The 12,574-nt window shown below is 36.8% G+C and overlaps 1 protein-coding gene across 2 annotated transcripts; it reads right to left on the bottom strand.

The window, feature by feature from the left end:
- Nucleotides 1-4,750: 4,750 nt before the first annotated feature.
- ppp1r3cb (protein phosphatase 1, regulatory subunit 3Cb) lies at nt 4,751-9,370 on the bottom strand. 2 transcript variants are annotated; one of them, XM_079801207.1, is made up of 2 exons: nt 9,144-9,370; nt 4,751-7,904 (listed from the first exon to the last, which is right to left on the bottom strand). In XM_079801207.1, the coding sequence occupies exons 1-2, from the start codon at nt 9,155-9,157 to the stop codon at nt 6,962-6,964; spliced, it is 957 nt and encodes a 318-aa protein (XP_079657333.1). In that variant the 5' UTR covers nt 9,158-9,370; the 3' UTR covers nt 4,751-6,961. The 2 variants fall into 2 exon arrangements, with proteins under 2 accessions (XP_079657333.1, XP_079657334.1); XM_079801208.1 differs by having other exon boundaries at nt 5,191-7,904; nt 9,131-9,339.
- Nucleotides 9,371-12,574: the final 3,204 nt, after the last annotated feature.

Below are 12,574 nucleotides of genomic sequence, written 5' to 3' on the forward strand. Positions count from 1 at the left end.
TTACACACTAACTAAAGTTTGAAAAATGGGATCACGAAGAACAGGACCTTTAACGTCATGCTCTGTTGTTTGAGCTACAGGAATACTTAAAAAGGTTTTTGTAAGTTAAAAATTCCACTTGTCTCTTCCGCAAAGCTCACAGATGAAAACCAGTTGACATTTTTCTCTTCTTTTTTTATTTTAATTTGAACTTGTCCAAATCAGATAACTTAAAAAAAAAAAAAATCTGACCCAAACCAATTAGATTTTTTTGGGGGGGGTGTGTGTCAATGTGTGAAAGTATTTTAAAAGTCTCATAAAAGATACTTAACATGTAGTGCAATTACCACACAAGCTTATAAACAGCCAAATCTAGGGCATGCATGCCACCTCCCAGCCTCTGGTTGTTTTGGTCGGTATACATAGGGTCCTGCATTCATTGAAAGTATATCTGTTTAACTTCTGTTCTATATCATGAAAGATGCTTGACATTTAGTTCAGTTGCTGGCATGTGAAGCAGAAGAGGTATGAGCTTGGAACTAAGAATAGACATGATCTACAGGGAGGAATGGTTTCCAGCTCTCCCTGCGCAAACACTTACCCTGCAGGCCAATCGGTGATACACATATGCGTGGGATTTCAAGTGCTAAGTAAAATTGGGCTCAGTGTCCTCAACTGTGTTTTTAAGCCTGAGCTTGACCCTTGAAGTCATACAGGGGAGTTCTTCAAAAGTTCATATGTTATGTTGAGGATATGTTCAATGCAACACTGAATATAAGAATATTCATCACTGATTAGGAAAAGCTCATGATTCAACCAATGACTGTGCTTGACGTGCCTTTTTTGTGCTAAATGTACCACTGTGGCAAAAATGTCACCAAAATTAATAAAAATGCCCCAAAAATTCAATATATGTGGCAAAAAAGTTGTGATATTGATTTTTTTTTCTTTTTTTCAGCAGTTCAATAAATAAGAGTTTACATTTTAAACTCAGAATATTGTCAAATTTTGCTCCATTTCACCAATGAAAATGAATGCATGGAATTGTGTAGCCTAGATATAACGCGTTTATAAATAGACTATTAAGAGTGAAATATAAGATAGCATAGTTAAATATAACAAAGTATTATTGATAATAAAGTCATACAGTGATTTTGCCTCAGGCCTCAAAATTGCAGAGGCCGTCTCTGGAACCACGGAGCCCTTAAAGTCAAAATTTCAATTATTTTGCGTTCACTCTCAATACTTTTGCTATACGTTTCCTAGAAACTCTGCATTTGCTCACATAACTTTTGCTTTCTCTCGCAAAAATGCTGCTTTCCTCCTACATTTTGCATTTGCTCTTGAAAGAATTTAAATGTAGCTTTAAAAAAAAAATTCACAAATTTTGTTCACAAACGTTCTGAGGGGAGCACAAAGCTTTTGCGAGTGAAAAAAGCATGGAAATAATTTAATAATTTTTCTTCTCCCATATTTTTCCATTACAGTGTCCCTTCGTAATGAACTAACCAAAAGTAGCCAAACAGCCACACATTGTGTATTGCTTTTGACCTGGAGTTATCATTTTTATGCATTCTCTCAGTGAAGAAACATCTTGTTTACTTGAAATTATTTGTGGTAGACAACAGCATAATGAAAGCTGGAATTTTAATCAGTCACTTGTTTGCCAGTGTGTCGTGTTTAATCAGAGAGCCACAATGCTGTTGGTTCTGAATAGGCATACTTCCGAAAACTCTCTACATTAATGACAACGTGAAATAAGTTTGTTTGAAATCTTAGCAAATTTATTCAAAATACAATAATAAAAAATCACATGTACATTCGTATTCACAGCCTTTGCCATGACACTCAAAACTGAGCTCAGGTGCATCCTGTTTCCACTGATCATCCTTGAGATGTTTCTACAACTTGAAACAGTCCACCTGTAAATTCAGTTGATTGGACAGGATTTGGACAGGATTTTGACACCTGTCTATATAAGGTCCCAGAGTTAACAGTGCATGTCAGACCACAAACCAAGCCATGAAGTCCAACAAATTGTCTGTAGATCTCCGAGACAGGATTGTTACAAGGCACAAATCTGGGGAAGGGTACAGAACAATTTCTGCAGCATTGAAGGACCCAATGAGCACAGTGGCCTCCATCATCCGTAAATGGAAGAAGTTTGGAATCAACAGTACTCTTTCTAGAGTTGGCCGCCCGGCCAAACTGAGCAATCGAGGGAGAAGGGCCTTAGCCAGTGAGGTGACCATCGGGTTGATGGAGCTCCAGCGTTTTTCTGTATGGTGGAGTAGCCAGACAGAAGCCTCTCCTCAGTAAAAGGCACATGACAGCCCGCCTGGAGTTTGCCAAAAGGCAACTGAAGGACTTTCAGACCATAAGAAACAAAATTATTTGATCAGATTAAACAAAGATTGAACTCTTTGGCCTGAATGGTAAGCGTCATGTCTGGAGGAAACCAGACACTGGTCATCATCTCTGGCAAATACCATCCCTACAGTGAAGCATGGTGGCAGCATCATGCTGTGGGGATGTTTTTCAGTGGCCGGAACTGGGAGACTAGTCGGGATAGAGGGAAAGATGAATGCAGCAATGTACAGAGACATCCTTGAAAAACCTGCTCCAGAGCACTCTGGACCTCAGACTGGGGCGAAGGTACATCTTCCAACAGGACAATGACCCTAAACACACAGCCAAGATAACGAAGGAGTGGCTATTGGACAACTCTGTGAATGTTCTTGAGTGAACCAGCCAGAGCCCAGACATCTCTGGAGAGATCTGAATATGGCTGTGCCCCTTCCAACTTGATGGAGCTTGAGAGGTGCTGCAGAGAAGAATGGGAGAAACTGGCCAAAAATAGGTGTGCCAAGCTTGTAGCATCATACTCAAAAAGACTTGAGGCTGTAAATGGTGCCAAAGGTGCTTCAACAAAGTATTGAGCAAAGACTGTGAATATTTATGTACAGGTGATTTTTTTCGTTTTTTTTATTTTTTAATACATTTGCAAAGATGTCAAACAAACTTCTTTCACGTTGTCATTATAGGGTATTGTTTGAAGAATGTTGAGGAAAATAATTAATTTAATCCATTTTGGAACAAGGCTGTAACATAAGAAAATATGGAAAAAGCGAAGCGCTGTGAATACTTTCCGGATGCACTTTATTAGCACATGCTAATATACCTTAAGTTAGCATACTTTATTTAAATTCATTATTCTACATACAGTATAGACCAAATATGTGTTAATAAAGAGGTGTAGCTATAGGTGCTAATAGTGGTGTTTTACTGTTAAATCAACAGACTGATCTCAAGTCTTTTGCAAAATGATTATGTAAAGAGACTATATCAGTGTGGCAACATGTTAAAACAATAGGAAAAGAATGAGAATGAAAGGACTAGTGGATGTCCTTCTGTAATCAACCCATATAATTAGCTTAAAGCATTGTCAATCATCCGATTAGTGCTTTTCATGTAAAAGTCATTGCATATTGCAATATGAAGGCTGCAGTGAATTATGTTGGATTAGGACTCTATTGTGTTGAAGAAACAATTTGTGAATTTACGCAATTGTGATCCCTAAGCAGTTGCTTTTATCCAAAGCTTATTATGGCTTATTATGAGGATAATCTTACAGGATTATCCCCCCTGAGCGGTCTAGTGTAAAGTGATTGTCTTAAGGGCACATGGCAACAACTCATAAGTCAATCCTTATATTAATCAAACCAGCAACCTTCTGGCTATTAGCCCTAATCGTTAACCTCTACACCACTATACCCTGTAGTAATGTTAATATTCTATACCACTTATTTATGTACATTATACAGTAACTATTATTGTTCCATCTTGTGACAGAAGTTTAATTAATCTGGATCAGGAGATTCAGCAGCTCTGGTTTAATGGCTAAAGTCTGGTTTGCTGTGATGCTTTTAATGGAAGAAGCCTGTAATGCAGCACAGTGCCAGCTCTTTACTGAAAGGGCCCTTTTCTACATAGACTGCGTCCCCATAGTGTTCTTATTCTTGTAACACACGATTTGAATTACTGCATCACCTTCTCTGAACACAATGCCATGATTGTGGAATAATGCTTTGCTGCTCGTTTGCAATTTAGTTCACACCAGTTTTAAAATCCTAAGCCCTCTAGGATTGCGACCACATCATTTTGAGTTACTGACTATAAAGCTCTTCAAATTAGTTTTTGATTTCTTTTTTGATTTCAAGAATGATAATAGTATGACTATGACTATAACACCCCGAGAGAGTTTGCTTATTGGACACCACAGGGTTTGCTTATTGGAAAAATATGCAATTGCAACAGATTTTGCATTATGGCCTATCTGTATTGCAATTTGAGTGAAAGGTAAGGAAAATTAACATAGTCTTCCCTGCTAAAAAAAATATAAACCAGCATGAAGCTTGTATACTGTTGCTCTAGCTGGTGGACCAGCATGTTTTCAAGCAAAACTGAGCTAATGTTGCTGGTTGACAAGCACTCTCGCTCCCCATGCTGGTGACCAGCAAACCAGTAACCAGCATCTCATACTGGTCACAGCATGTAAAACATACCCTTGCTGGAGACCAGGATTTTTTTCAGCAGGGTTAAATCTGAAAATTGAATGACAGCAGCACTGGAGCTGCATAAACTCCATAAGTTTGAGTAAAACCTGATCATTGTGTTCTCCGACATGACTTTTGTCTTGTATCAGAGTCACATGATCAATGTCACAAATGTCCTTATTTGAAAGTGAGCAAGAAATAGTGCTACAGAATCTGAAATAAATATTCTCCTAGTTTATTTCTAGGTTTAAATTAGATTTTAAATCCCAGATATAAAATGTGGTCTCAGACTTTTTAACGTGCAGGATGAGGCTTAAAAAACCTTAAGTAGTAAGAAAATGATATCCGGATAAGAATATAAATTACTGAACACCAAAATCAAAACTAAACATTTGGCTAAACAGTATACATGCTGCACTGACAACATTTCCCCACAAAAAATATCACACATCAAATTATACAACATCTGGTATATGTTTGTGTTTATCAAGAGTAAACAATTGGTTTATTTCCAGCTGAACTTCCCCTAGCTATGGAAGCAAATGTTTGTCAGCGATCTTAACAGCACTCAGTATGCTACTGGAAATGTGCTACATTCATTTAAACAAATTTGTGCCCATTGGCTGTCTGCTCACTAGACACCTTCTTTGAGGCAAAACATCTTTTTATTCCTCTCATTCAGGACTGACAGACCCTAAAAGGTCAAAACATGCAGATACAAACCAAACCATAACATTTGCCGTATTTATAACAGAGGCCTGGAAGTTAATATTAGTATATTCTGAGTCATCGAATATTTCACTATGATATTAATCTGAAGCAGTGGAAAAAAACGACATATTTACAATAAAAACAGAAGTTCACTCGTCATAGAAATATTAGGTTTTATTTCTAACAGGAACACAGAGTGTAGTACAACATTCTTCCAAACAAACATCTTTCTTTGCAGTAGAAAAATATGTAGGCATACACTGTGGCTTGTGTAGGCCCCTTTTTACATTCAACCTACATGATCCCTCTCCGCAATTACAGCAGCTTACGATCACATTTGTTCAAGGCATCAACCTCAACCTGTTTTTCTATTTCAGCAGAAGGGGGGAAAACAATCATGAAAAAGCCAACAATCTCTTTTAAATTTCATTGCTCTCCTTAGCCACTCTTCCTCACATACTACGACCTCCTTAAAGTTACATCCAAAGTCCCTCATCTTCTATCCTCCAAATAACACTGGAGAGTTTCCAAACACCATGGGTGGTCATAAATCACAATGCAGCACACACAAAAACCATAGCAGCAAAAATGTTGTAGGAAAGAAGTGTTAAATACATCAAGAGTGCAGCTTTAAAAAAGTAGAGCAGACATAGGAGAAATCGGAAGTGCAACAGCAGGGATTTAGCACTTAATGGGCATCATCATCTCTCATGGACTTCCTTATAGTGCATTCACTAGAAAGTGACCAATAAACTGGTACTATCAAACGAGATACACAAACTTCAATATGAAGCAATCTCATATTGTACCAGATTATTCCACTTCCATAATCTGAGAATTACGTGTTTTATGCAGTGCTGCTCTTCAAGGGATAGGTTCACCCAAGATGAACAATTCTGTCATCATTTACTCACACTTATGTTGTTTAAACCTGGCATTTTTGTCCATACAATGACAAAGAAAGTCAGTGGGGTCCAAAACAATATTCAACCTCATTTACTTTCTTTATATATCATATATTTGATCTTCTTTTGTGTTAGAAGAAAGAAATGGATACAGGTTTGGAATGAAATGAAGTTGAGTAAATGACAGAACTTCCATCATTTTGGATGACTTAAATTAGTACATATTAATGTCCAGTTACATTTAAGGAGCAGGATTTTCAAAATTCAGTGACTTCAGATGGGTAACAACAAGATAACTAAATAGTGTATTGAAGAATATATTTTAGGAGTAAGTGCTAGTTGTTCACTTTACACAAGGAAATTTGGAAAGCTATCCGAAAATATGCCATATCTCCAGAAAGTTAATCAGAACAACACAAAGGAAGGCATCTATGTTATGAAAAGTATTGGTTTACCTCATGTCAGATCTACAAAATAGCGTACATAGTGTGCTACAAACTTAGAAAAATAACATAAACCAACATTTGTCATTCTGTGTAACTGGCATATGGTTAACATGGTTAGTCTCTTGCATAATTTCAGAGCCCAAACATCTCGTCTAACGCTAAACATGTATCTCAAAAACATGAATTCATTTGGACAAACATGGCCAAAAACATGTTCTTCAAAACAGGTTTTCTTTTGAGGGCGTCATTGCTCATTTCTGCTCTTCAGGCTTTTCAGAAGTCAATTCTGAAACAAACCAAGCGCTCCATTTGCATTTGCCCTTGTTACAAGATTTACTTCAAATTCGTCATTGGGTCTTGACTGTCACCAGTAGGGGGTGTTATTCTCAATATGACCCCAGCTCTGCCACTCGGGAAAGAATCCACTAGATGTTCTCGGGCTCCCGAACTGATCAAACTCCATCTCTGGCCGTTTGCCTTGATTCTTAAAATCTGTTGTCGTCGTTTGGGTGGCATTGGCCTGGCTGGGGTCGCTCTCTGTATGTACCAGCTTGTAATTTTTCCCATCGTTATTGTCCCAATATGTCGTATCATGTGTTTTGTAGGATATGCAGAACTCCACCTGCTCATGTGGGGCCACAGAACTTGGAAGGTCCGTGGAAAATGAGAAGGTGTCAACATCTTCGCATCCATACACATTATTCATGTACGTACAAGAAATGTCAGCATAGCTTTTCCATGAATCAAATGTTATTCGCACATGGACGACCTTCTCGAAGCTTACATTGATCACTTTGACCGTGCCAGTGAGCGATCTCTCTTGAATTATACAGTTTTCCAAGCATACCAGGTTCTTCTTTAGACTGTTTCGGAAGTCCAAATAGTCTGCAGCAGGCTGCGGAAAGTCCAAAATCAAATTCTTCTCCTTCTCCTCTGCCTTTAGGCCCACAATGGCATCATCCAGGTCTGATAATTCAAACTGCAGGTCTAACATGGAGTCTTCCTCGAATTCCTTAAACACATGGACTGCTGTCAGAGACATGCCTTTGGAGTCAGCAAAAACCACTTTCTTTTTAACTTTGGTCTCGGTATTCTTCCATCCTCGGTTGGCAGTGTCCACATCGGTCTTGGAGCTGATGCAGGATCGCAGAGGTTTGAACTGGTTGACCAGGTTCCTGGACTTGCAGTCCTCATATGAACTGAGGAAGCTGCGAAGAGGCGGTGAGTGAGCCAGACAGATTCTCATTGCCACATCCACAGGCATAATTGGACTTGGCATTGGCCTGGGGTTCAGTATCTGCAGAACCCTGTCATGAAGACAATAGTGAAAAACACTACAGTGACCAATTAAGCAGGATATGTGACAGTCACATGGTTAAAGATTTGCCCAGAATTTAGAGATTGAATTAACTGTTGTTGAGCTATTAAAAAAAAAAAAAAATTAGAGCTGCTGCTGATTTAAGCTTTTCAAATTATAATTATCAATTTTTACCAAGAAAATGTATTTCATTTGAATTATTTTACAGTAATATATTACAAAATATCAGATGTAGCAAAGTATACATATTTCAAAACTATAAAATTCAAAGTCACTAGTACCTTGTGTATTTCAATTGTTTCAATCGATTTTTACCTATAGCGTAGGCAATCTGACTAATCATTACTTACAACAACAAAAAAAGAACTATTATTGGTGACATTTGGAATAGATAGTGTCTCATAAACAGCTACTAGTGTCTAACAAGTAGTAAAGCTATAACAGAGACAAGAAAGTAGAATAAGCACCCATACTGATGAACAAAACCTAGTACAACTGGAACAGATGCAATACTAATCTAGACAAAAGTGAATAGAAGTGATATCCGTACAAGACATAATTCACTGGTAAAATTTGTAACAAAATAATATAATTGTTACTTTGTGACTATAGGGTAGTAACTAGTAGTAAATTAAATATGACGTACTAGTGACAAATTGAATAGAAGCAGGCTATTAGTAACTTTTGGAACGAATAGCCAACTGGTATCTGATGGAAATACTAATATATATATATATATATATATATATATATATATATATATATATATATATATATATATATATATATATATATATATATACATACATACATACATACATACAGAGAGAGAGAGAGAGAGAGAGAGAGAGAGATAGATAGATAGATAGATAGATAGATAGATAGATAGATAGATAGATAGATAGATAGATAGATAGATAGATAGATAGATAGATAGATAGATAGATAGATAAATTGAACAAGACAGTCAAACCAATTATTACTGTTTTACAAGCAATTACAACAAAGTACTAGTAACATTTAAACAGATAACGTTACTAGTAAGATGTTTTTTAAAAAAAAAATTAGATGTTAGAACAGCTTGACATTGCCTAATCAAGTAAAAATATTATTTTACATTGAACCTTAATCATTAGTGACATTCAGGGATAATCTTTACACTTTTCCAGCGCTCAGAGAGCAGTGATAAACCCCCCTTAATGCAATATGACGCACTTTGTATTCTTACCTGGTGCAATTCATTGAAACCCGTGGTTTGTTTCCCAAACGACAGACCGTTTGTTCTGCTATAGTTTGAACAAGTACAGGTTTTTCCTACGTGCTTTTAAACTTCATTTAAAAACGTGACGACCACCATAACTAAAAACCCGCTTACGAGCAGTCGTTTGCTGCGGCACGCCCCCTTCGCGGTCCAGCCGTACTGCGAAAGCCAAGCGGTCGTTCAGCTGGTACATCAAGACTCAGCGCGCATTGGTTCACGGTAACTCCTCCTGAGAGCCAATGGGAGAGCATGAGAGCGAAGTGCTACACCAATCAGCGCGGAGGTAAAAAATCAGCCATGGCGCGCGTGCAAGGCAGATCAGCTCAGCTTGGATAGAGGCGGGAGAAAATCGTCACCCAAATTTAGACGGAGATCCCGATGACGCGCGATCTGTGGATATGAGTAATTTTCTTTCTGCATGTCCTTTTCTTTATTATTATGTACAGTATAGGCGAGTGTGTCACTAGGCTTGTAACTAATATAAATATAGTTTTAAGTTCTACGGTCTTCACACAATCAGATATAATGAGGTTATTTGTGGCATTTTTGCAAGTCTAAGCTTGCTCACTTGAAACAACAAGGTAGATAACATTACAATGGCTGGAGATGAATCTGACTTGTGTAATTTCCCTTCCCTCAGCTTTTGGTTAGGTTTACACTGTCCTATACTAATCTACTTGCAATTAGGTAGTTAAACGCACAGACTAAAATTAGGTAGAAATCTTCATAAATAGAAACATATCAGGGAAATGGAGGATTATTTTGTAGAAATTACAGAATGTCTCCAAAACATGGAAAATTATTGGTCACAATGAGTGGGAACCCTGTCCATGATAAATGCAATATCGATTTGACGTTAAAGATTGTCACAGCCTCACAGAGCATTCATACCAATGACAATCTGCCATTTGTGGGTGTTAAACATTTATGAAGCTGTCATGCTCTATTGCTGTTACAGTGGATGGTCAATATACTGTATGTTGCAATGACAGCAGCCTATTGAGTAATGTGACCTACATTAGCAAGGTCCATATCGCAACATTTGACAAAGTTTATAATTTATGATTGTCACAAGATGACTTATTTATGATAAGAATGAACAAAATACAGTCTACAATACTTCAACAAACATCTTTCTGGGGATATTGCCATCCTCCAGGACCACACACACACACATAAATGAACAAGCTTTTTTTGTCAAATATATTATTGTTTTGCATGATTTTTGAAGGCAATTTATACATCTGAAGAATTGTTGCTTGGTCAATAATTTATTATTGTTAATATGCCTTGGATAAGTTCAGAAGCCAGAAAAAGACTAATAAAGCATACTCAAAAGTATATAACGTTTTTTCAAAATCCATTGTCCAATGAATCACTCTACATAAGCAACAAATATATTACAATACGTTTTCACAGGATTCAAATACTTTAAATTTGAGTGCACTGCCAGTATATCCATAAAACAACAACAACAACTGATGTCTGGACAAAATATATATTTTTACCTTTTAAGTAAGTCCTTTATCATTTTGATACGTCTGAGAAAGTTTTTCTAACCCTTTTGTCTCTATCTCAAGAGTGGAAACTACAAACAGCTGATGGTCCATTGAGTACACTTGCAAAACAGGAAGTGCACAGACAGCCTTCACAATCAATTTAGCTGCTGCTGGCCTTCAGCAGAATGCTGAAATTCATCAAATCACATTCCGTTTACAGTGATAATGATAATGGTCCAAGGTGATGGTCAGTGAGAATTCATTTACCTCTTTTTGATATTGAGGAGAGTGCTTGATTTTCCAGGTATTTTGCAACCTTGAAATTGTTAGTACAATCACAGATTATTGAAAAGTATGCAATTTCATATAAGCGGGACTATATTTACAATTCTTGGGACTTTATTTAACAGTTTGAGTATTGGACTGACTTTCAGGCTTATTCACAGTGAGAAAACAATGTTGAGGTTATAGATCATTTCCTGAGGTCGGTTGAACAATGCAGGGTGTGTGCTTTTATATCAGCAGTCATGCAAACATGTATTAGGGTAAAGAGAGTCCAAAACAAGACAGCGCTTGTTATTCATTTGTCTGTCTAAAAATTACTACTTGCATGAATTGGACTATGCACAAATATCAGCATGGCACGTGGTTGTGTGTATAAGGTGTAAGGTTTTTTAAGTCCCTCACTTCCTCAGTGACCTGAGGTAGACCAGTGTTTGACCAACTGGAGTGTGGGCAATTTTGCATAGTGTGGCAATATTTACAGAGCTATTGCAAGAATATCAGTATTTACAGAAATCGAATCAGAATGTGTTACAGTCCATTAGACTCCCATGAGCGTAAAATATAAATTAATTCTAAATGGTGTTTTAAGTGCTTATAAATGTTGGTTTCATATGATCTTGTTAATTCAGTTAGAACAATCTCTCTTATTAATGGACAGAAGATACTTTGGTGACTTTGAAAAAAATTAACTTCAACAGTAAACATAAAGAGCTATTTAAAACGTTCCATTTTGTTTCATTATCATGCCTGTCTTCTTTTGAGAGGTGTAAATATAGAACTAACAAGTCCCCTAAAGCCTGTTACTACCATCTGCTGCTGGATGGCTGTATTAGCAGTCACTGAACTATATATATCAGGACCAGTCTTTCCTGACACACACACACACGCACGCACGCACGCACGCACGCACACACACACACACACACACACACACGTTTGTTTTTGTGAAATGTGAGGACATTCCATAGGCGTAATGGTTTTTATACCGTACAAACCGTATTTTCTATCCCCTTACACTGCCCCTGTCCCTAAACCTAACCCTCACAGGAGACTGTGCAGTTCACTTTCTGTGAAAAAAAACTCATTCTGTGTGATTTATAAGCATTTTGAAAAGTGAGGACATGGGGAACGTCCTCATATTTCACCCTCTTTTTGTAATACCTATGTCATACCCATGTCATTATACACATTTGTGTCCTGATATTTCACGAAAACATACCCACACACACACACACACACAAATATATGTGTGTGTTCTCTTATATTAGGGCTGTCAAAAGATTAATCGCGATTAATCGCATCCAAAATAAAAGTTTGTGTTTACATAGTATATATGTGTGTGTACTCTGTTAATTATTATTTCTATATAAATACACACACATTCATGTATATATTTAAGAAATATTTGCATGTATATACTGTATATACATTTATACAATCTATAATATATATAAATGTTTTATATATAAAAATATATTTTTCTTAAATATATACATGCTTTTGTGTGTATTTATATAGAAATAATAATTAACAGAGTATACACACATATATTATGTAAACACAAACTTTTATTTTGGATGCGATTAATCGCTATTAATCTTTTGACAGCCCTAA

This window comes from Gobio gobio, assembly GCF_949357685.1.
Source record: "Gobio gobio genome assembly, chromosome: 20".
Classification (NCBI taxonomy): Eukaryota; Metazoa; Chordata; class Actinopteri; order Cypriniformes; family Gobionidae; genus Gobio; species Gobio gobio.